The sequence below is a fragment of the Lytechinus pictus genome, chromosome 2, assembly GCF_037042905.1.
Source record: "Lytechinus pictus isolate F3 Inbred chromosome 2, Lp3.0, whole genome shotgun sequence".
NCBI classification, from domain to species: domain Eukaryota; kingdom Metazoa; phylum Echinodermata; class Echinoidea; order Temnopleuroida; family Toxopneustidae; genus Lytechinus; species Lytechinus pictus.
In genome coordinates, this window is record NC_087246.1 from 57,515,482 (window position 1) to 57,543,016 (window position 27,535).

At 34.6% G+C, this 27,535-nt stretch overlaps 2 protein-coding genes across 2 annotated transcripts; one reads left to right on the forward strand and one right to left on the reverse strand.

The window, feature by feature from the left end:
* Nucleotides 1-1,488: 1,488 nt before the first annotated feature.
* LOC129253914 (putative ribosome-binding factor A, mitochondrial) lies at nucleotides 1,489-9,039 on the forward strand. Its single transcript, XM_064095248.1, has 5 exons — nucleotides 1,489-1,538; nucleotides 4,934-4,982; nucleotides 5,862-6,026; nucleotides 6,890-7,002; nucleotides 7,546-9,039. The coding sequence occupies exons 2-5, from the start codon at nucleotides 4,980-4,982 to the stop codon at nucleotides 8,033-8,035; spliced, it is 771 nt and encodes a 256-aa protein (XP_063951318.1). The 5' UTR covers nucleotides 1,489-1,538; nucleotides 4,934-4,979; the 3' UTR covers nucleotides 8,036-9,039.
* A 22-nt stretch (nucleotides 9,040-9,061) lies between these two features.
* On the reverse strand, nucleotides 9,062-22,231 carry LOC129253911 (NEDD8-activating enzyme E1 regulatory subunit-like). Its single transcript, XM_064095247.1, has 9 exons — nucleotides 22,064-22,231; nucleotides 21,253-21,315; nucleotides 20,828-21,043; nucleotides 20,073-20,206; nucleotides 17,701-17,776; nucleotides 17,039-17,165; nucleotides 15,507-15,643; nucleotides 12,538-12,608; nucleotides 9,062-11,342 (listed from the first exon to the last, which is right to left on the reverse strand). The coding sequence occupies exons 1-9, from the start codon at nucleotides 22,214-22,216 to the stop codon at nucleotides 11,183-11,185; spliced, it is 1,137 nt and encodes a 378-aa protein (XP_063951317.1). The 5' UTR covers nucleotides 22,217-22,231; the 3' UTR covers nucleotides 9,062-11,182.
* Nucleotides 22,232-27,535: the final 5,304 nt, after the last annotated feature.

Genomic DNA, 27,535 nt, shown 5'->3' on the forward strand with positions numbered 1-27,535 from the left:
CGATTATTCAATTCATATGACACAAATAATAGAGGAGAAAGAAGGGGAAAAGAAAAAAAAAGATGCATGTCTGGGCGGTGTAACATGAGCTATATTATTCAAATTGAGAAATATAATGAAATCACCTAGATCGTCTCCTCGTCAAAATATCTTGGTGCTGCCCCCCGTTGCCACCCATGACTGAATGGGTATTTATAGGAGCTTAAAACGAAATACCTTTTATTCTGACTTTGGCCCTTGGGTTAACCGGAGCGCCCCGAAAACAGTTATAACAAGATGTTTTCACTCATTGTACATTTCTATACTATTTAATTCAATTTATTTTTCATTCTTCAACATAATACAAATAAGTACAAGATAAATTAATTCAATTTAAATGAAAACATGAACAAAATTCATCATTGAATAAATGATATACATATTCAATAAGTTATTCAAATATAAATTAACATGCATGTCAAATTTAAATCAATATAATCAATATAATTAAATATGATTATATATCATGAGAAGAAATCATTATTTATAAATAATTTTATTTGATATAGAAAAGTGTCAATTTTTTGCTTTGCCACCCCTGACACGTACTGCATTGCCCCTGATCCCACATTTAGAATGGGATGAACATATATTATTTTTGTTTTTCTTTGTTTTAAGATAGCACCCTTTTCAAAACAGGAAGTGTCCTAATTACTCAGCTTAATTTTTGTTTAATATGAATGGCCAATATACTAATTTGTATTAAAGGGGAAGTTCATCCTAACAAAAAGTTTATCGTAAAAATAGCAGAAAAAAATAAAAAAATACTGAATTAAAGAATTATTTAAAAAATGAAATTCATGCATTTTATATTACATAACATATGGGGCAGCTGCTCATTTGTGACGTCACAAATCAAAATTTGAAATTGTAATAACTTTCTTAATCTTTAACAAATTTTTCTCAAACCTTCACCAATATTTTTTAATTATCATTCTGCTATTTATGCAAACATTTCTTCAGGGTCACCTTCCCTTTTACATATATAGAGCCTTTAATTTGAAGTGTTGACGCCCTCTACGTTTGTTCTTAATCAGGAAATAAAAGAAGAGAAAATGGCTGTCATCTGCTACGTCCGTCAAATTTTGACTTCACGGTTAATTTATTATGGAGCGGAAAATTTACAAAATACATTGATTTGTCGATTAAGTACCAGTACATGCTACAACAGAAATAAAATTACCCATGGCTTTTCTCTTCGAAAGTTCGAGAAAATGATGACCAAAAAGAAGTAAGTTACACTGTATTCCCATTCATTGACTATTGTGTCTGGTGCATGGTCATTCACACGTACGTTACGAGTGCGAGGTTGATTGTGTGAGTGTGACTTGTAGTTCTATATATCTACTTGTTGCAACTTGACTGAGGCGTGGGGGAGGGGTCACTGCCATTGAAGAGTGGACAGCATCCGTAAAAAAATTGTCCTGAAAAAGGTAGACCTCTACCTCTAGATTTCTAGTCCAAACGAGGTCGAGGATTCAACTTCAAAGTCAACTCAAGTTGGTCAAAAATCTGTAAAGTCTTTTGAATATTGTATTTGTAATAGGCTACCCGGTAATTCAAACAATAAAAACAAATATATTCTAGATCTAGTGAGTGGAGGACATCATCGACTCTCTCATTTGCATATCACTGAGTTGTGCACATAGATCTAACTGCTTTTTGAAAAATAAGTGAAACTTAAAATGGCATAACTTTCAATGTGATTTTGATGAATTTTCAGTGTTGTGCTTGTTTGATTTTTCTCTAGATATTCAGCTTCAGTAGACTAAAAAGTAAAACGGTATTCAAATAAACATTTTTGGGGGATGGATTTGACCTTTAAGGAGTACATTTTCAAATCATTAAAAATATTAGACAGGAATAACTGTCGTTCCTGGGGATTTATTTAACAATTTCTGACATTTAGTGAGTGGAGCCAACCCAGTTCAGAATTCAGTGGAACAACCAAATTACAGAGACTGAAGCTTTTGGTCTGAAAATGTGTGTTTAGGGTGCTTTTTGAAATCCCATGAACATGCGTGATATCCATTGGTCAGGAAGTCTACCTACTCAACTGGCTAGTTTACGAAATGCAATATTCATCCCGCCACACTACAAAAAAGGTTGAAATATTTTTTAAATGAAATATTAAATGTCATAAAGGTTAGGAGTTTATGCAAGTTTAATATTGCATAAAACATGTATATGATTGTTTGGGCAGTGTTAGATTAAAAATATTTGCAATCTATTCAATTTTCCGAATGTAGTTCCCAAATTCAGGTTTTTGGTTAAATAAATGTGTAAGGCCCAGGAGTATTCTGAAAATAAAAAATAATCTTTGAGTTGATGAAAGAAAATAAGATGATTATTGTTAAAGGGGAATCCAGCCTTGGCCATGAGATATTGTGTTGGGAAGGAGAAAAATAAATTAAACAGAATGGCGAAAGTTTGAAAGAAATCGGACAAGCAATAAGAAAGTTATAGCTGCATTAAGATTGAGATCACTAATAGTATGTACAAGGCTCGACATTAGCGGTGGCCCGGTGGCCCGGGGCCACCAGAAATTCACTTCGGGCAACCATTATTGATAAAATGTTAAGTTTTGGTGGCCCGAATCGGGCAACCAATAATTTTCAAAGTAGCGCAATTTTTCTCCCGATTTTGCACGCATTTATCAACATTCTACAGTTCAAATTGCAAGCCAGTTCGTCATGCGCGCGCCCTTTTTGTTGATCTACACACAAATACACACACACAAAGTTTGCATATTAGGCCTACAGCTATAGCATACAGTAGCTATTATCCAGCCAGCCGCGCCGGGCGGCTGGCGTGAGTTTGCATGAAGCCACTGCATACAGCTGTGCTCTAGATCTAGCTCAGCCTATTCAGACTCTGGGAGCTGCGATAAAAAATGTTGCTGCTAAGAAATCTTCCACAGAACTTTGAAAATCGAAGTCAAAGTCACATTTTACACCAATGAAATGACATTCTACAGTCTATATTATGAAAATTTGGTGTACCCTGATTATTTGCAAGCATTAAGAAGAGGAATTATGACCTCTCTTTTGACTACAAAAGACCGATTTCCAAATGAATTAATACACATAAAAACACATAGGCAAGTACATCACAGTCCCACATGTGCATTTGTATGTATGTTGATTCTTGGTTTCTTTCGAAGCTGTGTCTTTTCTAGCCAAAAATGAACAGACAGTTTCTTTCTTTCTTGTTTATAAATGACTTCTTAAACCACTCTTGAGAAAGTAAATACTTTGGGAAGGCATTTCATCGATATGAAATGTGAATTTTTCCAACATTTTGGCAAATATAGGGAAGGACTTTTCCCACAGTCACACTTTTTTTCCAGATATAACTTTTGCCGTTTTCTTTTTTTTTCTTTCATTTTTTTTACACCCCTTCCCATTGAATATGCCTGATAAAAAAATATGTTTCTACTGAAAATTAAATAATACAAACTAAAGGATATAAAAATTGAAATGTGCCATTCCCAGAAGGTAAGTGAAAATTATTTGCTTGGCTTTTAATTATATTCCAGTCAGAATAGACTGTTGCCACAGCTGTTAAAAAACATTCGTAATGGCTTCTTAATTTTCCCCTTTTCCCCATGTTTATATTAATTTTGTTTTATTCATTTTTCTTTCATTTTCTTTTCTTTTTTTTCTCTCTAATTTTTTTCCCCTGTTCTTTGTTTTTTCTTTCTTCATTTTCTTTCTTTTGTTTTATTTCACATATTTCTTTTATTATTTTTGTTTTCTTTTTGTAATATACTTTTTGAAAATTATTTTCATTTGTTTCCCCCTTTTATGCATTGTTCTAATTTTGCAGCATATTTTTCTATGATTTTCTCCTGCTATAATATGCTGCAAAAGAGAAAACAGAAATAAACTGGATTTGGGGCCTGCATAATCTAGGTTTCAGGATTCAAAGAGGAAGAAATGAAAAACCATTGTTTTGTACATCTATCTGAGTTTGCTATGCACTATTTATTTACTTTACCATTATGAGTGTGTGTCTATACGGAGATTAAAAAAAAAAGTCCACACAACCTGTGAACAATAAAATTCATTTATTCTCTTTCAATCATTTCATTTTTACAACGATAGAAACAATTTATATTTTACCACCAATTAGCAAAGTAAAATAACAGCAAACAAGGTTTACATACAAGATGATAAAGTGAAAGTAACTTAGTGGTAGTGGCTGCAGAATTAATATTTCAGAAGTTTGTTTTATTAATTTTTAATGTTTTTCTTTATATTTTTCGGGCCACCAAACTTTAATATCGGGCCACCAAAAAAAATTATTTGATGGTTTTGGTGGCCCGAACGGGCCACCACCAAAAAAAGTTAATGTGGAGCCTTGGTATGTAGATTTCAAATTGGCAACTGGGTAAGTAAATTATGACAAGGGGCAAGGACAACTTTCCCATAGGCCATTTTATTTATAATCAGGGATTTGTGGTTTTCTCCTAAGTTACCCTTCCCCTGGGGCAGTAAACTAAATATAATCCAGGTAGTATATTGTTTTATGTCCTCATGAAAGAAAAATATAATTTGAAATAAAACTTTGGGGAAAAACTACATTTTAGCCATTATATGTATTGGAGTACATGGAAGAGTAGTCGTTGCCTTACATCATTATGACATCCCATATGCGGCCAATTTGAAGTCTCCATGGGTATAGTGATTACCAATATTTACAACTTTTAAAACTTCATAACTTTCTTGTTGTTTGTCCGATATTGTTCAAACTTTCACCTTTCAACTCGTCTGATTTTTCTTTTTCTTATAAAAACAAGTTTTTATTTGGGTTGGATTCCCCTTTAAAACATAAAGTGAAACAATTAACATTTACTTTGAAGATATGTATTTTGATCTTGGTTGATTTACAGAAAGAAGTTCTATTCTGATCCTGTGCATACCAGTCAGCTTGGGAAAATGGTGAGTTTTTACATAATTTTTCATCCATTTGAAAACAATCTTTTTCTAGGAGTGGATCAAATAAGGATATAAGTTGATATGAATTATTAAGGATTCTGGACTTAAAACTTCTGTCTTCTAATGCAGCTAGAATAGGACTTGGAGATGTTTGTTAATGAATCCCGAGTTGGCATAATTTAGATCCTTGACACTTGGAAAATTAGTAGAAGTATTATTAGTAGTGTTAGTACCGGTACTAGTATACTATTAGCAGATATTAGTGTCTAGTACAAGGAGAAGAATTAAAAAAAAAGTAGTACATGTAGTAATAGTAGTTATAATAGTAGCAGCAGCAGCATGTTAATTGTAACATACATATAAAACTAGTCATTTGTGTATTAGACTATCATCATAGTTAATGAATTCCTTAATTAAACACCAATTATTGCCATTTGTAGTAGTAATAGTAGTCATGGCCATACGCAGCCAGGAGGGGCAGTTGCCCCCCCCCCCCCCCCCAGAAATTTGGAAAACTTCCTTTTTTTACTGAAAATTTTCACAAATTCACCAAAAGTATGCGCAAAATCCTTAAATTTCACTTGACAAAATAAAATGCAAAAATGCCCCAATGACAAGCTGGGTAGCTTCACTCCCTCGCTTTTGAGAAAGTTTACACATGCTGCCCCAGCGAAAAATTTCTGCGTACGGCCATGATAGTAATAATATGTAATAGAAGAAGTGGCATATTCATTAGAACTTAGAAATAAAACTGGTCATATGACAAAATGAGATTTATTTCCTCTTTAGGACTATACATACTTAATTTGTGTATTTTACTATGGTTATCACAGTTAATTCCTTAAAAACCAATTATTGCTGGTGTTGTATTTATTTTACCAGACTGTGCTGAATCCAATCTCTAAGAAACCAGAGAATAAGCATGGTCAAAAGGAAGGTGTGAGGCTTCAAGTCTTCAACACCATCTTATACGAACACATTGTTGATCTGGTCAACTCCAATTACATCAGTGAAGAGTTGGAGCAACTACAAGTGCAAATTCTCTCAGTGAGTTATATGACTAGTAGCTAAAATATACTACAATCTCAATCTCATTGCCTGTATGAGGGGTATAGCTGTACCAATTTACTGGTGGGATTCGACCATTAAGGGAGCTCAACACTCCTTCCCCCCGTTTCATGGTGGTGTTTATGGTTGAATTTTTTTTCAATGTGACAATTCTAATAGGATTTCTTTAATATCTGGCATATTTGACTTTTCACATATCAAATCTACTTCAGAATTAATTAATCATGGAATAACATGGATTATTTTTTGCCAACCAAAACTAAAGCATTGTTTCCAAGATTCAGCCCCGCCCCCTCCCTCTGGACATGATTTTTCTCATTTTTACAACTAGCAGGCCAGGATACCTCATGGATTGACAAATAATCATTAACAGGAAAAGGGGAAAAGATAAGATAAGAGAGCTCACAACATACTGAAATTATATTCCTTTGATATTGATATGAATTTATTGTGAATTTGTTTGTTTCACAGAAAGGAAATTGTAAGGATGGCTATCTTTCCAAATTGAATCAATCATGTGACTGAAAAAATATCAACAATGCCATTTGCGATTTTCTCATGGCTTTTTCAAAGTAGAGATGGATGTTGAATTGTCGCTTTTGATTGCATTGTGTTCTGTAAATCTATAATTGTTTTATATTAAAGCTACTATGTTACATTCATATATATGACTTTATTGCATTTTGTAAAAATGTCAAACAGAAATCATTAAATCTAAAATGTAATCAATATCTAAATCTGAAATAGATACTGTTTTACTCTGTTCATTCAGAAAAAAAAGGAATACTGTAGTTTATGATCGATGCTGATAGTTCATTTTTATTTTGTACCCGTTTACATAGGTTCGTGTAGCAGGCGATATGAGTGTAGCTAGAGTATATTGGCAAGCTTCAGGAAATGCTGAGAGTGATGATAAGGTGCAGGGCATCCTTGATAAATACACTGGTAGAGTAAGGTATGTGTTCCAATCTTTAAAAGAAGACGTTCACCCTGATTGGAAGTTGGTTTTAACAAAAGCAGAAAAAATAGACAAAAATATTGGTGGAGGTTTGATGAAAATCCATCAAAGAATTTCTAAAAAGTTAATACTTGTGATGTCATATGTGAACAATTCCCCAATATAAATTCCAATTTAGTATAAAAAAAAATTCAGACATAGGAGTATAAATGGAGATCAATAATCAGATGATACAAAAAATACACAACATATTAAAGATTTTTTAGGACCTGTAAGAAGGAAAGCTTGTGAGTGGGGCAAGGATCATAGTGAATGAAAATTTTTTTTTTCTTTTAATAATAAAAATGGAAAGCAGGCTTTAGTGCTCTTTATGGAAAAAAAAGGTTTTAAAATAATTTTTCATTGCCCTACAGTCATCATATTATAGCTCAGTTTGTAATCGATTGCATAATTATTATTTATTCTGTCCTCTCGTCCACTTACTCATTTCCTTTACATTTGTATATTTCTATCAATCTGACTCCACCTCTCACTCCGCAGACATACCCTTATCTCACTCCATGTCCTGGGAAATGTTCCCAGAGTATGCTTCTTGAAGGACAAGACGGCTGCAAACATCGCTGAAGTCAATCACCTTCTTGCCTCCGCCGACTTAGGACCCATTGACAATGAATCCCCAACAGAGGGAGCCCTCCACGGAATAGAATGGCATGGCTCTAATGATGCAGATCGGCAGGATGGTTTCACGAGAGAGTGGAAACATGGTAAAGGAGCCGAGGACAGGTTCAAAGGACCAAACTTCTTTACTGTTGATCATGCAGATGCATTGGCTCAGATTGCAAGTCATAAGAAGCAGGAATCTCCTAAAGTTCCAGACGGATTTTCCCCCATCACAAACTCAATTGAAAAGTTCAAGGTGTTCCAGAAAAAGAAGAAAATAAAGAGGAAAATGGAGGAGTATGACATTGACAGCATCGATCAAGAGGAGGATTTTGAAGTGGAAGACCCACGAGAAGCTGAAGATATTTAAATGATTTATTTAAAGTTTTGTTATATGGTGCAAAGAGACCCATGTATTTTCAATCATCTTTTTTATAAAGAAATTTTATATGATGAAAAAATTAGAACATAGTCATTTTGGGCCCAGGAACAATTAAAAAAAAGTTTCATCAAAATCGGTTAGGAAATAAGCAAGTTATGGGAGTTTGAAAACTATTGTTGGACTTTCTTTGGGGATCCTCAAATTGGCAAACATGCTTCAAAATGGCTGATTTGTGGACAACTCTCCATTTATTTTGTACACTAATTTTCAGATTTTCCTCATCTTTCAAGTTGCATCTTGCCTCCTTCTGAGCACAACATATGTCATGGGAAAATATAATTCACACCACATATGTCAAGGTCAGGAGGAGATAATGTAAAATATGTAAAATAAAGGGGGAAATCTGAAAATTTGTGTACAAAATAAATGGAGAGTTGTCCACAAAATCAGCCATTTTGAAGCACGTTTGTCAATTTGAGGATCCCATAGAAAGTACAAGACTTTTTAAACGTCCGTAACTTGCTTATTTCATAACCGATTTTGATGAAACTTTTTTTTAAATTGTTCCTCTCATTTTACTCTTTCCAATAAAATTGCTTCTCTTCTTGAGTTTTGGTTTCCTTTAATGAAAAGATGGTTGCAGTGGAGTTTACTGCAACTCTTGGGGGATAATGACTGTATTGACAACCAGATTCATTCATTACTTTGGCACAAATCAAAATGTATGTCATGCCAAAGAAAACCTCAATTATTCAGGCATAAACCATGAATATTTCATCAAATTATTTGGGAGAGAATACTCTTTCACGATACATATTGTTTTTGTAACATATCTTTTATGAATTGGTGGTTTGTGAGGTAAAAATAATTTGGACTCAGTTTATTCTTTCGGAACCAAGCAAATTCTTTTAAGGTGTAATCTTCAAGGCACGATCCCACACCCCATGAACAGAAAAATAAAAAATAATAAAGGTATGCTTTACAAGAAGAAATATTGCTTGCAACTTATTGATATTTATTTCAATTCAATATTTATTCAACTTAATAAACTTTCACTCCTAAGGAGTACATGATCAAAGTTACATGAACCTACATGCTATATTCCAGGGCTCTGAGTTAACGTATGTCACACTTCCTTACATGGAAACACTACAGTTGATTGTGATGTCATCACAAAATAACACTTTGTTTGTGTTGTAAAAAAATAGCCTGCTGAGCAATTCTCTTCTCGATGTCTATAGAAATGTGAAAAACAACAGACCTCAACCTGTTGGTATCAGAGCAACACCCCCCCCCCCCCGAAAGGAAAAGAACAAAACAAAACTGAAGAATATCATTATAATAAATGCCACTTGCTGGTAGTGGTTACTTATTTTAACTGGGCTTTTAAAGACCAATAGTTTAGGGAGAGGGGAATTTACTCCAACTCCTTCAGTTCTCTGCTGCAAAAAGTTCCTTTTGACACACTTTTTCCCACATGTTAAAAGTGTAGTCAAAACCATTTTTTTTTCAATTTAAGAGGGAAAAGTTACTTCATATTAATTGAAACAGAATACAAAGTGACTAGTGAGGTCATCCTGACCCACATGTAATTATCATATCACTTGTGTTGTGCATATATGATAGGGTGTCCAAACTTTGCACACAATTAAAAAATTATCACCAGGGTAAAATTACAAAATATGTCTTTTTACAAAAACCAATATAAATAGCTACCAAATTGATGGCAAAATTGTATATTTTATCAATGAGAGTGTCGAGTAGGTCAAGAGGTTTCTCCAGCATCGCGATCTAAAAATTCTATGCCGATCAACGAGTGCACGCTGTGCTGCAAAACGGTTCTGAAAAAAGTGTAACCTCCTTTTGCGCACAACAGATAATACAATAAAATATCAAGCACAAAAAGTGAGATATATTGGATGGACGGCAAAATGCTATACAATTGGTTTATATTTTACTCACATGTATGATGATATCTGCTTGCAAGTTCGTGATTTCCCTATTGTTGAAAAATTCAGATTTTTCTTGTAACTCACGCTAGAGGTGACAAATGTGCTGATATTTTGTCAATATGTACACAAATACTGATCTCCTTTAATAGAAATTTACATTACAGGGTGATTCTAGGTTGCTTTTTTTCATGTTGGTGATGTAAGATATGGATTGGGAATAATTCCTGAGATAAATGACCAAGCATGAAAAATGGACATGCGTAAAGTTTGGACACACTACCATACCCTTTTTTAAATGAAAATACTCAAAATTCTAATATTGAATGGCAGTAACTTATTTTTCATCAGATTTGATGAAACTATCAGCACAATAGCTGTTTAATTTTCTCTATTCACTCAAGCAACTTGTCAGTTGGGTGGACTTTGCCTTTAACCCTAAAAGAGCCGGGTTATTTGAACCCATCTCACAGCCGAGGGAGGCAGATTCTGCCCCCCCCCCCTGAGATCTCGGCCCGTCGATCGCACGAGCGCTGCGAAAATTTGCACAGTGGTAGTGTGCGATAAAATCTACAAGGCTGTATGATTTAAGATTAAGGTAAAAACTTACCACTATAACTCATTTTATCAATAATGATTAGATAGATCTGCACGCAGGACCATCATTCTGATAATCCTTGATTAATCAGGGGCATATTGCAGGAACACCTGTATTTATACCCAACTCAAAAAATCTTATGCAAGTCTTAAATGTCGACTCATGATATGGTATTATGGTGTTCTTTTCATTTCAAAATTGATATCAAAAGATTTGTCCTTGCAACTCGTCCAGCAACTGGTATGTTATCTTCAAGGTTGCTGTTGCTCAGGAGCTCCCTTTTGGATGAGATGCATTTCCAAGGATGTCATCAAGGCCGGTACCTCGAGTCACAGGCACATGTACATATTTGTCCTTGCAGTTGTCCTCTAGTAGGGCCATCTGTCCCATTACAGGTATCCAGCTTTCTCAAAGAGTCGACCTGTACAGGCATATCTCAAAGATGCCAGTCAGAATATAGCAAAGCCCTATGTGTGCTTTACAATATACATGTATAAGTCTGTAAAACCTGAAATGGGAAGTTGTCAGGGCCAGAAATTGAGGCAAAAGTCTCTGCTATCCACACAGTCTGCAGTCATTGTCATGTTATCACATCTGATAAGTAGCCGATCCTCCATTGACGGCATTATATATGTAAGTGTTATTGAAAGGCACAAATTGACGAGTGATGACCTTGATGACCTCTTGAGCAGCAACACCTCCAATGAATGCAGCAACTGAATGGAGTTCAGCCGCACCGTATCGACATCTGAAAGAAATAATATGAATTCACAAATATCTAATATATCTGAAGACAAATAATTAATGGGATAATGACAACTTTAACAAAATGCATGCTGTGATTACCAGAAAAAAATATTGATTTTCATTAAATGCTCTTTTTTTAATAACACAGTAACATTTAAATCAGGGATCTGATTCATAAAGATCTTTGTAAGCCATGCCTTAATTAATGACTTGCAACCTGTTTGAGGGTGTCAATGACTTTGATTCCCAGCAGATGAACTTAAATCTGAACCTTTGAGATTAAAATTCTTTGATTATCAAACATCTGAATGCTAAGTTTGTCATTCGTCAAAATTTCATAGGTTATAGAATATTTGTTCCTCAATTTTTGTTGAGAATCTCATTTAGGACAAAAATAAAGAGACACTGGACGTGTGTATAACTTAGCAACAGCTTTACATACAACTGTCATGGTGTTTCATAAAGCTATTAAAATTACTAGCGACTTTACAACTGATTGATGACTCTTTCTTGTGGTAAATGACATACCATATTTTCATAGGTGTTGATTTAGGTCTTGAGAAAGGGTTCCTTGTCGTTCCTAAAGTCGCATGTAAATTACGAACAGCTTTATGAAACAGCCCCCAGGACCGATAGATTTCTGTATCATTCAAATTACATTGGTATTCCAGACCAAGCAAGTCATTCAAGGATAAAATATCACAATGGAACATTTCTCAGCATTCAAACATTGAAATGAAAAAAATCATCCAACTTGCTATTAAATGCTAATTAACATGTATTACACAATCAAAAGTCTGAAAGATGCTCATTTTAAACAATTGTGGTTTGCAGTTATTTGTCCTTGCAAACAAAAAAATGGTATGCCAATGCACATGAGCCTTTTGACAAGGCATTGTGACTTGCAAGTTTATTCTTATTTTCCATGCCACAAAGTGACTGAGACGAGACTAGCTAGCTGACCCAGTGAATGCGTACATTCAACGAGGTTTGGGTGATCGGTCTGATTTCACTAGCCACTTGGATTCCAATAGACATCTCATATCAAACATGGAGCTTTGTCTATAGGCTAAAGTCCAACATAATTTGTACACCTAAGTTGATAAGCTTTGACGCGCCTGGTCCAAATAATTCTTACATTATTTGCAAGTCTGGTGATATAATACTCTTGTTTTATTGACATAATATTAACTTACATTTCCCTGATGAAGTCTTCTTTAATGGTTGCACTTATATTCCATTCCTGTAGTAAACTGTTAGCACATGCCTGTAGAAGGAAGACATAAAACACAACATAAATTCCTGAAATGAGAGCAGTCAAAATTCATGTTTTACTCTTATAAGGTTAGTAACTAAATACGAGAACAAAGAAAGATGGTTATTTTGATACCTAAAGCAGCTAGGGTGATTCAGCATCCTTTAAGATCATAACTGTTCAATGCTGTTGACCACAATAAAACTTAAGATGTAAAACCCAAGACTGAACTATTTTTTTCCCCACCAAAACAAAGCTATTTTCTAAATCATAATTACCATGATCTAAGCTGTCTCTTTTCTGTGTGCGTGCATGTGCTCTCAATCACTACATAAAGTTTAAAGGGGAGTCCCACCAAAATAAATTTGTTGTTTTTAGAGGAAAAGGAAACATCAGACAAGTACATAGGTGAAAGTTCGAACAAACACTAAGAAAAATATGAATTTAGAAAAGTTGTAAAAATTGGTAATCACTCTACCTATGGAGACTTCAAATTGGCCGCATGGTGATGTCATAGTGATACAAGGCAAGGACTGACTGCCATTTACTCCAATACATGAAATCAGGGTTCCCAGCATTACAAGAAAACAAAATTCCCTGATAATTATTTAAACCCATTCCCAGATTCGCATGTTTTATAAGCTGTTACAGTGAAATATATGTATTTTCAGTATAAAAACAATAATGTAAAACTAATTAGTACCACCATAACCAGTCAGTGGATGCTGTTTTGATATGCAACAAAATAAAGCCAGGGTAATAATAATAGCAGGGCCCGCTGGGAGAACAGTTTTCGGAACTGAAGCGGCTTCCCTGGGTAAATATATCTGTATTATTATTATAAAATATAACATAGTCTGACTGACTACTGTGCTTTCGAATTTTGGGCTGATCAAAATTCCCTGATTTTTCCCTCTTTTGAGGCATTTTTCCATGATATGAGATTATGAGGTATTTTTTAAATCAAATTCCCTGATTTTTCCCTGACTGGAAAAAAGTAAAATAATTTTCCCTGATGGGCTGGGAACCCTGAAAATAGCTAAAATGTCTTCTTTTTTTCAAAAGTATTCCTTTAAGTAGTACATCATGTCTTTATTAACCCTAAATAGGCTGGGCTATTTTGACGCCTAAGAAGACTGGGGGGAGGGGGCTGATTCAGCCCCTCCTTATGATCTCGGCCGTCGATCGTGGCGAAAATTGGCACGCACATCACCCATGGCATAATCTACAAAACTGTAAGGTCAAATTCTGTGAAAAATGTCATTGCTAATTAATTATGCTAATTTATGCGTCAAATCTAAAGTTTGCTCTAATTAACTAAATAAGGCCCCTAAAATACTAATATTTGGTACACAGACTCTTTGACAGGGATCTGATCAAATGTACTTTTAAAAAATTCCAACATCACATTTATTTTCTTATGTATTTTATTGTTTTCTAAATTTCTTATGTATTTTCTTTTTTGACATTTTGTTTTTTATTGTTTTTTCAATGGAAATTGTCGGGGACTTTATTTTGACCATAAAAAAGATGGAGTTCATTGATTTTAATCAGTAAAAGGAAAATTGATGATACAATTATGAATTTTGGCTAAAAACACTATTTGCATTGGATTTGTACACAAATTCACGAGTTTGAGCAATTTTGGGCCTACATGCACTTACGAAATGTTGCGTAATATCGGAACCGCGTATCCAGGGGTCGCAATTTTGGTCTCAAAAGTTGTGCGAGACTTGAAAGTAAAAAGTCTGCGAGCGACACGGTCAAAAAAATTTGCGCAGCAGATCTATCGCGAAAAATGTCGAGGGGGGGGGGCTGAATCAGCCCCCCCCCCCAGTCTTAGGGTTAAAGATCAAGAATAACAAGAACCAGGCCTGGCAACCTATCAGGTTGGCCGGCAGGTTTAATTTACATTATTACATGATACATAAATCACAGTGCATTATTATATTACTGTTCGATACAGTAATATAACGATTATAACATGTATCTTTCATAAGAACATAAAACAATATGCTACATGTGTTATATTTTTAATTACTGCTCCAAGGGAATAGGTACTTAAAGGACAAGTCCACCCCGACAAAAAGCTGATTTGAATAGAAAGAGAAAATTCAAACAAGCATAAAACTTAAAATTTCATCAAAATCAGATGTAAAATAAGAAAGTTATAATATTTTAAAGTTTCACTTAATTTCATAAAACAGTTATAATGCACATCCTGTTCGGTATGAAATGAGGGGACCGATGACATCACCCACTCACTATTTCTTTTGTATTTTATCATATAAAATATTTTGATTTTCTCGTCACTGTCATGTGAAACGAAGTTTCATTCCTCCCGAACATGTGGAATTCCATTATTTTAACATTTTGTGGTTCAGGTAAGGAGGTCCTAATTGTTAAATCTGTAAAAAATGAAATATTATATAATTCAAACAATAAAAAACAAAAGAAATAGTGAGTGAGTGACATCGACTCTCTCATTTGCATATCACCGAGTTGAGCATAGAACCGTTTTGTGAAAAATAGCGAAACTTTAAAATGTCATAATTTTCTTATATTACATCCGATTTTGATGAAGTTTTCAGCGTTATTCAAGTTAGGTTTTTCTGTATTTATTTAAATCAACTGTTTTCTTGGTTGGACTTAACCTTTATTAAGGAAATCCCTGACTTTTAAGTACAATCTCAATTTCAAAACAGCCATAACTTTCTTATTGCTTGTTTGATTTCTTTAAAACTTTTACCATTCTGTTTTACTTATTTTTCCCCTCTCTTACACAACATTTTATGTACAAGGTTTGATTCCCCTTTAAACAAATAACAGAAATTGAATTGATAAAATCATTATCATAATAATATAATAAATAATTGGAAATTAGAAAAATATATTAATATAACTATTTACCTTTAATCTTCCAAAGTCTTCTTCTATCTGGTCATCATACCAGCCAGGATATTGGTTGTATTGATTATAGAATTTATCTACCGCCCTCAACGCCACGTAAAGACACATCTCACTGTCTGGGTTCTCAAGATTCATGGCTGAATGAGAGAATACACAAAGTTTGTATTTATATAATTAGGCAATTTCTACAAGTAGTTTATCATAATACAGAAAATACTAAGTTTGTATCAATGCAATTAAGCAATTCCGGCAAGTAATTATTATGAAATAACATAATAGTTATTACAGGGGAAGTTTGCTATTTGTGTCTCATAAAAGCAGAGAAAAAATTGAGAAACACATTGGTGAAAATTTGATGAAGGTCCATCAAAGAATAAGTGAGTTATGATTTTTTTTCAAGTTTTTTAATTTGTGATGTCATATGCGAGCAACTTTCCCATACATCATGTTACATAAAATCCATAAATAACCAGTTTGAATGGAACATGAATATAAAATATTTTCCTTATTGAATGGTTACTTACAAAATTATGATGGAAATCAACAAATACCCCTAACATGGCCAAATTTCATTGACTCTAAATGACTTTCGACCTTGGTCATGTAACCCGAAATTTGGGCAGGATGTTTAGTAATACTTCATAATCCTTATGTCCAAGTTTCATGAACTAGGCCCATATGCTTTCTAAGTTATGATGACATTTCAAAAACTTAACCTTCGGTTAAATTTTGATATTAATTCCCCTGACATGGTCTAAGTTCATTGACCCTAAATGACCTTTGACCTTGGTCATGAGACCTAAAACTCCGGCAGGATATTCAGTAATACTTGATAAGCCCTATGTCCAAGTTTCATGAACTAGGCCCATATACTTTCTAAGTTATGATGACAATCGAAAACTTAAACTTAGGTTAAGATTTGATGTTGACGACGCCGCCATCGGCGCTATAGTCTCACTCTGCTATGCATGCAAACAAAAATATGAAAAATTCCCCCTCTATTACTGATTTTCATTAAATCTGAACCAATATTGTTCTCTAATTTTTCTACTTTAATTATCAGGTGAACGTACCCTTGGCATAGTGTATTATAACTTTCAAAGGGTCTCATGATAGACATTTGGGAAAATGAAATGATTAAGGAGTATTAAGCTGACAACCCTGAAATATACTCCAAACACTTTTGTTTTGGAAAGGGCTGAGCCAGTAATTGACAAATATTAATTCCTATCACTACTCTAAATGAAAAAATCTTGCCCAACTTTACTGTTCGCAATTTAAAAAATAATTTTCAACTTTTCTCAAAGAGACAATTGTACAATTAGATTTTGGTTAAACCCCCCTCAGTATTTTCATAGAACATGCAGTACGTTGATTAATGACAGAACAAAATATTGCAAACAATTTAACAGTTCTGCGATAAAATGAAGTGGAAATTAGACAGAATTGTAAATGGATGGACTGGTTGGAGGGCTTAGACCATTTACGAACTATTGATGAGAGCAAAGACTGAGTGGAAGTAAAGACTTTACCTATATCAGCTACATTAACCTTCTCTGGTATGTGCTCATCTGCTAATGCCCTGCACCTCACTACACGCAGGAAGGATGAATTCTTGCAAAACAGACGGATCTCAGACTCTTGTATACTATCTGGAGACTAAATGAAAACAGTAACAAATTATCTCGTCAAGAATTTGAGTATATGAATATAGTAACGATCTAATTAACGATTGCTCAAATTGAGATAAACATGGAAAATTGTTGTTTACACAAAAGTCCATTTTTTTTGGTGTAAACTATCCGGAATTCCACCCAGAAATGCCAGAGATGAATGAAAAGCTTACCACAAAATCCAAATTCATATTATATGTATATTCACAGTAATGATTTAATTTCTTTCTTCAAATTACTCAAAATGAATTATCATGGACATAAAAACTACAGGCTTCCAGGCATCGAAGAAGGCATCGATGAAAGGTATTGTTTTATCTGAAAAATTATTTGTCATTCTACAGTCACCATAAGAACTGTGCTTCTTAATCATTTGACTAATCAATCTTACATGATTTTAGGAGTGAGACTGTCAAAATGTACAGTGTGGGATGTACATGGATATGATTAAATATTTTGGATGAATTGGCCCAATACAGTTAACAGAGATAATGACTATCAATATTTTTATATACACATACCCTCCCTAGAGCAGCTAATATTTGTTGTATGCGCGTTGATACCTGTGACACATCATGTCTTGCCTGTTCTAAATACCTGACATGAAGAATGGAAAAGAAAAAAGAATTCAAAGTTTAGTTGTTAGCAGAGATACGATTGAACTAGAAAGATAGAGAAAATTACCAAAAAATGTATACTTTCTCATTGAAGGGGGGGGGGGGCACACCTACGGAAAGTACATTTGAATAAAAAGAGAAAATTCAAGCAAGCATAACACTGAAAAATTAATCAAAATTGAATGTAAAATAGGAAAGATGTGATATTCTCAATTTGTGAATACGGATTCTTGATGATCAGTTCTTCAGCAAGTGGTTTCATAACATTGAAGATAAGATAGCTATCATTGCTAGCATGGACTAGATCAAGGTCTTTGTAGAATCAAATGTAAGGCCTTGAATCAATTCATTGCATTAGAATCAATCAACAAAAAGCTCACTCTTAGTCAGGTTTTTTTTATTAATTGCTTCATCTACATGTAGCTACAAAATAAGACTTACAATCGATTTTAAAATTGATCATAAAATTGAATTTATCACATTTAAAATCAATTGCACTGCCTAATCTTACAAGGTTAAACCAGTTGTATGTTTTTAAAATCAATTTAAAGGATTCATCTCCATGTGCAACATTTTAAACTAAAAAAATAGAATTACAGTCAGTTGAAAAAATTGATCATCAAATCAATTCAATCACATTTAAATTCTATTCCGAGACATCAACTTACAATGTTATACCTTTAATATGTTTTTAAAGTCAATTGTAAGGCTTCAACTCCATGTTTAAACATATTAAAACAATAAAACTTACAATCAATTCTTATATTGACCTTAAAATCTATTTTATTCTACAATTAAAATTGATTACAATGCCTTACATTAAAACGTTATGTCCTTTGTATGATTTTGAAATCAATTGCAAGACTTCATCCTCACATATGACTAGCTCTGTGAAAAAAAAAAGCTCGCAAAAATTAACTTTGAGCCTTATTCATCTCCAAATATATTGACCGCCTGGTCAATTTTTTTCATAAAAAATGACCAGGTGTTCATTTCATGGAGCAATATAACAATAAATTTGCACTATCATTTTTAAACTACGGAAATCATTCAATCTGAGTGGCTGATAGTAAACATGTTATAGAAATTGTCAATTTTGTTAAAATTAAGTCTTTAAGAAATGTGACCCAGGTATGAAATATTTTCAATACGATCCCTTGTGATCATATAAGTCCGACGGTCCAAATAATATTATATTACACACCCTGTCAGTCACTATTTGTATATTATTTGCTGCTATGTCAGAAATTCCCTAGTCAAAGTACAACAATGTAAAACAATTGGTCTGGGCACTCACAACTATTACATGATTAGACTTCAACCTCTGATCAGATTGATTACAATGATCCTCCTGATTGAATAATCCTCCAAGAGACCCTCCTTTGGTGAAATCAAACTTGCTCATGAATATGCAAATTAGCTAATGAATATTAATTGCAGTGCACATTCCGATCCCACAAAATCAACTTCTGTAGCTGAAACAATCGGGGTTTTTTGCCATTGGGTTTTGTAACATTTGCAAATGGAACAAAATTATCCCTATAAAACACCTACATCTTAAAACCCTACAGTTGACTTTCCATAAATTCATTTTAGAATTTGAATTGAAATATCACCATCAAATTAAATAACCAACCACTACCAAAAATCTAAATAGATTTTTTTAGACTTACTGGACACCCTTCCAGTCATAGAGATAAATCTGATTTGTTTTCTTTCAACACTCTCCAGCAGGACCTACTATTGAAGTCAATACCAATGTCCAATATGAATATAATGTAAAATTAAATAGATTCTTGACTGTCTATTATTTACTATTATCATATATTATTTTGTTTGGCGCCGCCACCTGTGCCAAGAAGGCAAAAATCAAACTGAATCACTATGACCATCGGATCTCTCTCCCGATATAACTGATAGCGGTTGTGCAGGTGGACCATTACACCAGTACTACATGTAGTCTTATAGTAGAGTGCAGTGGGTTCTTAACTAGCTGGTGACTCTCCTCTCCATGGGCCTTCATTAACATCCTATCCAAAGGACAGACATGTATGTACATGTAACTGTAAGCTGAATGTATCTCTTGAAACTAGTAGTCATATGAGGGATGGATCTTCATAGAGGATGAAGTCTAATCATATGATAGTTGTGAACAGTAACAACTTTTTTTTAACTTAACTCCTTAAATATATATATAACTTTAATCAATCTTTACTTCATAACATATTTTGACACCATAACAAACAAAATAAAACTCAGTATTTGCTTTTGCTTACACATTTTGGAGCTGTATGTATCTCTTGGAATCAGCCGTCATATCAGGGATAGATCCTCGTAGGGGGAGTGCTCCATTTCCTTCATTCTCAGTGAACTGTTTGACTGCCTGGGCTAAGATCCAGTAATTTGAACTCTACAAAAACAATGAAGAAAAAATAACTTCAATCTCAAATTGGAAGTTTAGGCTGTTTGGGAAATCTTCAACACTGTTCTACAGAATCCTATGTAAAAACCTGCTAAGATTTTGTGTAGCTTTTTATATAAAATAAAACTAACTTTGCAAAAGAGGTTTCAATTGTACCATGGACTATGCAGATTTCTTGTATTATTGCACATCATACAACAAAAAATGAAGCCCTCTTTGCAAAAAGGACAAATTTGGTTGGAGTCTTCTTTCACAGTGAAATAGGCGTTATGATATGCACAAAACATACATAGTCCATGAATTTGTACCATGGTACAAGTGAAACTACCTTTGTGAATACAGGCCATTATGCTTGGGAAACATTTAAATATTTGTACACCACAGTAATAGCTGAGTAACTAATTTGTGGTTTGACATCAAGAGACCTCATGCATATGACATGATAACCTTATAGCGCCCTCCTTTTATAGGAATAAAGGTAAACAATGTTGTCAGAGATGCGCCAGCTGGAGATCCCAAATGTTTGAAGGCAATAGCTTCAGCCTCTAATGGCAGCGCGATGACACTCAATGCATGAGGTCTTTGGGAGAATCAAGCAGTCCAACCTACCTCTGAAGTTAGACTAGTACAGGCAGGATCTGTCAGGATGTCCTGGACTTGGCTTGGGATCCTGGTCTTCGTCAGGGAAGCGTTGACAGCCTTGATGGCTTCATCAAAGTTCTCTTCCAGCTCAGGCACGCCATGTTCGTTGACCAGAATCCCTCGCCTGATCATTTCCTTGAAGGCAGATTTCTCTTTGTAGTTCTTGGGTATCTCACCGTCATGCTGTTCAACAAAACAAATATTATTTCACTTTATACTTCTGTTTTAGTATCTTTCTCAAACGAAAGAAGAGAGAGTTTGGGAAACACAACAGAAGGTAAAGGGGGGGAAAGAATGATAAAAATCAATCTGCATAGGCCTATGCTCAGTTTTCAGACAACTGTATTATTCTTACCGAAGCATAAAAATAATCAAATCCAATCATATCTTACCTCTTTTCTCCATTCCTCCAAGTAGTTGTGTAAAAGGATAAGGTAAGGCGTATGCATGTGGTCCTGTAATAATAAAATCAACAAAGGTCATGATTATTGCTACTACAGTTTGAATTTATGATTTTTACATTAGCCACAGCACCAAACCTGAAATGAGACTGTTGTTGGGCATTAAAGACCCTGACTGAACTTAAAAGTGATATTGACAAATTATACCCCTGTTTTACCGGATTTCCTACCCGAGACTGGTTTCCAAAAAGTTGACCTAAATTTTTGACCCCCTATTACACCGGAATCTTAACGAGCCTTTAGGCACCCCAAGACAGCTTTCTGTGCGTTTACACCAACTTACCAAAGCTGTCTGAGATAGGTTTGGCAGGGCACCAAGCACGCGCTGTGTTTGTTGTTTGGATAATCGTTCCACCTGTAGTGCATCAAGCAAACCTTTCTCAGACCAGTCTCGGGCAGATTTGCGTTTACACCGAATCCAAAGCAGTCTCAAAGGAGATCCTGTGTAACAGGGGTCTTAAACACTAATTGAAGCTTATAAACTTACAAAACACAGCAATTATTATAATCTAGGTTTATGCATTTTCACTGCTTGCCAATAGAGTATTTTGCTTAAGAATAGCTCTATCAGGTTTCGAAAATAAGCTTTATATATCGCTTTTCATCAACTGATTTTAAAGGCCTCTGATGTCGTTCTGTATCAGAATTGTCTTGATTCCAGAATTCCAAGAATCTAGACGATTAAATAGTGGCATTAAAATTATTTCTGGCACCTCTAAGCCTTTATGAGGCCATATCATACCTGTTTTGTCATAGAAGCAAGATCAAATGACCCGACAAACTCTTTAAAACTAGAGAATGGACGATCCAGTCTCAGGTCATCATGGGCATTGTCTGGATGAGACTCGATTACTGAAAGACATAAAAAGAGACTTATGATTTTTTTTAAATCCATGTTGGCTTTGTCAGCAATTCTTTTCCACTTTTAATAATAGGTAAAACTTGGTTCAGGGTGGGGCAAGTAAAGACATTTTGTTTGATCTCTGTAAATCTCATATATAACCACAAATGCCCAATCCTCATAGTATCTTTCTCCAAGTATGATACGCAGCATTGTCAATAATAAACAAATTTACATACAGTTGTGCTTCAGAGGATGGTTCAACAACAAAAAATCAAAATCAATTTCAAGTTTGTTGAATCACTAGCAGTGTCACCCATCACTTTAATAGCCTCTTCAATTATTATTTATGTTATTTAGTTTATAACTACTGTTATCCTTTCAGTCATTCACATTGACATTTTTACTCGCTCCCCATGTATTAAAGAAATATCAAATTGCTATTATTGCCTAATCACCAACCACCATAGTCCAGCCTCTCAATGAGTCAGCTAACAAGACTTAAAAGAACTATGGCTCATCCTACCAAGCCTAGTCACTTGAACTGAACATCTCCTTACCCCTTAAACCAGTGCATCTTGATAAGGCAGTAATAATAATAATAATGGTATTTTTAGATACCATTAGACACATTACTAGTCACTTGTCATCATCAAGTTATTCTTTCATAAACATATATGAACAAGTGGAATGCCTCTGGCCGTCTCACCTGCATCACGCGATTCAATATAGCAGCAGTGCTGATTTTGAAAACTACTATAACTCGCACAAGATGTTCAGTGATACTTGGTTACTCTTATTTCCACGTTTTATGAACTAGACCAATACACTTATAGAGATATGATGGCAATTCAACAAATACCCCCAACGTGGCCGAAGTTCTTTGACCTTACATGACCTTTGACCTTGATCATGTGACCTGAAACTCGCACAGGATGTTCAGTGATACTTGATTACTATTATGTCCAAGTTTAATGAACTAGACCAACACACTTTCAAATTTATGGCTGTAATTCAACAAATACCCCAATTTGGCCAAAGTTCATTGACCCTAAATGACCTTTGACCTTGATCATGTGACCTGAAACTTGCACAGGATGTTCAGTAATACTTGATTAACCTTATGTATAAGTTTCATGAACTAGGTCCATATATTTTCTAAGTTATGATGACATTTCAAAAACTTAACCTTAGGTTAAGATTTTGATGTTGATTCCCCCAACATGGTCTAAGTTCATTGACCCTAAATGACCTTTGACCTTGGTCATGTGACATGAAACTCAGGCAGGATGTTCAGTAATACTTGATTAACCTTATGGCCAAGTTTCATGAACTAGGTCCATATACTTTCTAAGTTATGCTGTCATTTCAAAAACTTAACCTCAGGTTAAGATTTGGTGTTGACGCCGCCGCCGCCGCCGCCGCCGTCGCCGTCGCCGCCGCCGCCGCCGTCGGAAAAGCGGCGCCTATAGTCTCACTCTGCTATGCAGGTGAGACAAAAATGGGGCCTCTTGTAAAGAGTTGCGATTGATTTGATCAATCACAACTATAGAAAGCCAGTAATGTCATCTAAAATACATACATGTTTGTTCAAAATATTTTCTAGAAATGATGTATATCCTTACATTCACTGTTTTCTGGACAATTCTGTTTATTCTGTTTGTTTGTGTTTCTGTTTATGGTATCCTCGTAGGAACTCTGCAGGACAGCATTTTTGCTGGTAAACGCCAAGCTTTCAGTATGCTTCTCTTTGTTTTCAAAGGACATTGAGCAAATATCCTACAGAAAAAATTATGACACTGATGGACTGAACAGATCAATTGTAACTCTTTGTACTTCATCTCATTTCATCTTGGCCCGAATTCACAAAGGTCGACTAAAGTTATACCGGGGTTAAATTTAGTCGGGGGTTAACTAATACCGGGGTATAAAGTTAGTCCACCGCGCTATTCACAAACGGTGGACTAACTAATCCATGGACTAACTTTAGCACCCGGTGCTAAATTTAACCCACGGCTGAGTTATACCCCGGTGATAACTTTAGTCCATGGATTAAATCATGGACTGAAGCTAGCATACTATTATAACACTGCACTGAGCATGCTCAGTGTAATAAAGCAGTACTGAGCATGCCCAGTGCCGTATTTGAGAGTTTCGTCTGCTAGGGCCATATGAAATGTCGCCATTGCATCACATGAGTTAGGAAGCAGAACTCAACCCCAAAATCATGTATCAGCAGCATGAACTTGAATTTCTTAGCAATGAGGTGTTGACAACGAACATTGTCATTACTTATCTGTTAATATTTACCAACTTAGGTTCGGACTAACGTTAGCGCTGCCTGCGTGCGAGCTAGCTCGACTGCGCCTGCAGCATCGTACCGTATCGAGAAGTTCAAACTCCGTCAATGTACGGTACCGTGTGGTAGGTGCACTGCAACGTGAAGAAGTTTTAACCTTTTTTAGACAGCTGCAGCAGCCGGCTTTTTCGGGGGGTTTTACACATTTTTTTTCAATTTCTTATTTCTCAATTGGTTAGTGGAGGCAACGGAGTCCAGCGGAACAATGACACAGACCAAAGTTTTTTTTTTTTTTTGCCTTTTTGGTCTAATATGAAGTCCAGATCGATCGCCATCGTATTTACAGTGCAGTTAGACGTGGATCTAGGCCTATAATAGCGTGCCGTAACTGCGTTTTAGGCCTGAGGAAGTTACTTAGATCTACGGAAAAATAAATCTAACGTTACACGCCAATTACATCTAGATCAAGTGCACATTTGTTTGAATTAAATCATAACCAATCTGATTGTATAATCCTACCTACCTTATCGAAGTCCGGTGGAACTTTGCCCGGAGCTAGCTTTGATAGAAAATGGAAATATGGAATTGAATCTTTGTTTGGGTTATGTACTTGGTAAATGGTGGGGCCAGCGTCGCGTGGGGTGAAGCGACATGACCTTGATCTGATCTCGCGTCCACAAGCGTGCCTCTTTTCCTTTCCCTCAGAATTGACTTTCCCATTCGAAGTAATATTTTCAATTCATTTTATTCTTGTCTTTTTATATGGTGTATCTCGATAAATTGATTTAAAAAAAAAAATTAAGCGAGCAAATTTTTTTTTAAATTGACATTAAAATCCTAGTTTGTGTTAGATTTTCACATAATATCAAAAAATATTCTATTTCACCCTCATTTCTTTTATCTTTTTCTTGGTCGTGTTTTTTTTTTTTTTTTTTTTTTTTTTTTTTTTGGGGGGGGGGGGGCAAGAGCCCCAAGGCCCCCCCTCCCTATTCTATACGTCAGTTCTACCAACATCTCTAAAAGGAGCTGAGATACTCATTGGTAGCTCCTCCACACTCACTGGTCACTCTTGCAATCGCATTATTCCCAACCTTAACCTATATACTCCAGTTTGCTTTGGAGGGGGGGGGGGGGTCAAGCTATTCACCATGCTTGCAGTATTTTTTTCCTTAAAGGAAACACAATTTCCTTATCAGAAAAATAAAGACTTATCAATCCTGGATAAGTGTAAAGGGTATTCCACCCAATCATAATAATATATTTGAAATTGGGGAAATATCAGTGGGCTAAATATGGCATATCAGGTAAAATAAAAACTTGCGAGCAAGGAAAAATATTAAAAATTTTAATATCAAATATCCAATTTTGTGATAGATTTGACATAATATTCAGAAAATAATGTGTTTCACCTTTCTTTCTTTTCTTGGTAATATTTTTTATTTTGTGTTTTTTTGGTGGGGGGGGGGACTTTTTTCCATGGTCAGTGGTCCATGGTCCGCCCTCTATACTTTCAAACTGAAGGGACTAAATTTCCTAAAATAAAATAACTTTTAAACAAAGATTTATGCTATAAATATAACACCACAGGCAATTCTCTCAGTGACACATGTAGCTACCTTTACTCCTTTCATTTCTCATTTGCTTCAATCACATGTACATTATTGTGCATCTTAACGTGCCAAATACTTTTCTCTCAATTAAGTTCTATTATAAATAATTTTGCATTATGCCTTACAACAAGTTTCTTGAAGTATATCCTCCTGCACAAGCAAGCAATCACTTGACTTTCTTCATACACAACCTTAACCAACATACCATTACCACCACCCCTGTCTTACACATAACCTTAATCTCTCCTTAGCACAATTTTTATCTGAAAGTAAATAAAATAAGACTTTCTTATATAAATTTATTTTTTGCCTCCTGCAAGAACGATGAACCATGCAGCATATGGACAGAATTGATAAAAGAATTTCATTTTTGTTTTCTCCTGACACAATTACTTGAAAACGATATAAAAGGACAAGTCCACCCCCACAAAGTTGATTTGAATAAAAAGAGAAAAACACAACGAGCGTAACACTTAAAATTTCATCAAAATCTGATGTAAAGATATTAAGTTATGACATTTTTAAAGTTTTGCTTGACTAGAAACTTATATGTACATCCCAGTCGGCATGCAAACTATTTCTTTTAATTCTACGAGATGAAATATTCAAATTTTCTCTTCATTGTCAAGTGAAACCAAGATTAGTCCCCCCCCCCCCGAACATGTGGACATCATTGACTGTCTCATTTGCATGTCACTGATCTGTGCATATAACTGTGTTGTGAAAAATAAGCCAAACTTGAAAATTTCATAACGTTCCTATTTTACAACCGACGCGGATTTTGATGAAATTCTCAGCATTATGCTCGGTTGATTTTTTTTCTATTAATTCAAATCGAATTTTTTTCTGGGGAGGACTTGACCTTTAAAATCAAAACTTATATGTACATGTGTAGTAGACAGAGCAGTTTATTTAGTGCATTACTTTTTAAGGTAGATTGAAATTCTTTACATAATGATACAAATGATATGTTTACGTTTTCAGAAACTCTGAATGAAAATAGATAAACAACGGATTAAATAAAGTTTAATGAAGATTTTAAACTCTACAGCTAAAGCATGGATATCACAAGTAATTTGTCAAATATCTTTCTGAAAGAAATTAAAAGATGATTCTATAAAATAGTAATATCAAACAAATGATAATAGCTTGCAATGTATTTATAGTGCTTACTACAGAAATGTATCTTAGGGCCTATGAAAATAGGTGAAAAAAAGGATATTCAGCAAAAATGATATCTTATAATTTAAATTTGATAAATTAAGAAGATGCAAATGCTAAGGAAAAATGAATATTTAATTAACAAAGAGGTTTTGAAATTGAAATCATGAGACTTAAAACATTGATTGTTGATTAAAACAAAATTGGTATAAAATAGACTTGAATCATAAGAAAGACCAAGTCCATCTCATGCCAAACTTAATTAAGCATGAAAAAAATGTTGCTTATACCTCTCATGTCCCT

What these genes read in the sequence shown, in the direction of transcription:
- LOC129253911 (XM_064095247.1), bottom strand. Translation starts at nt 22,216, where the DNA reads ATGGATTTAAAAAAAATCATAAGTCTCTTTTTATGTCTTTCAGTAATC. An exon ending in TGGAGGAATGGAGAAAAGAG is followed by an intron (nt 21,044 to 21,252) that starts GTAAGATATGAT and finishes TTTGTTGAACAG; the next exon opens with CATGACGGTGAGATACCCAA. An exon ending in GGTTAATGTAGCTGATATAG is followed by an intron (nt 15,644 to 17,038) that starts GTAAAGTCTTTA and finishes TCTCTCATTCAG; the next exon opens with CCATGAATCTTGAGAACCCA.
- LOC129253914 (XM_064095248.1), top strand. An exon ending in TACAAGTGCAAATTCTCTCA is followed by an intron (nt 6,027 to 6,889) that starts GTGAGTTATATG and finishes CCGTTTACATAG; the next exon opens with GTTCGTGTAGCAGGCGATAT. An exon ending in AAATACACTGGTAGAGTAAG is followed by an intron (nt 7,003 to 7,545) that starts GTATGTGTTCCA and finishes CTCACTCCGCAG; the next exon opens with ACATACCCTTATCTCACTCC.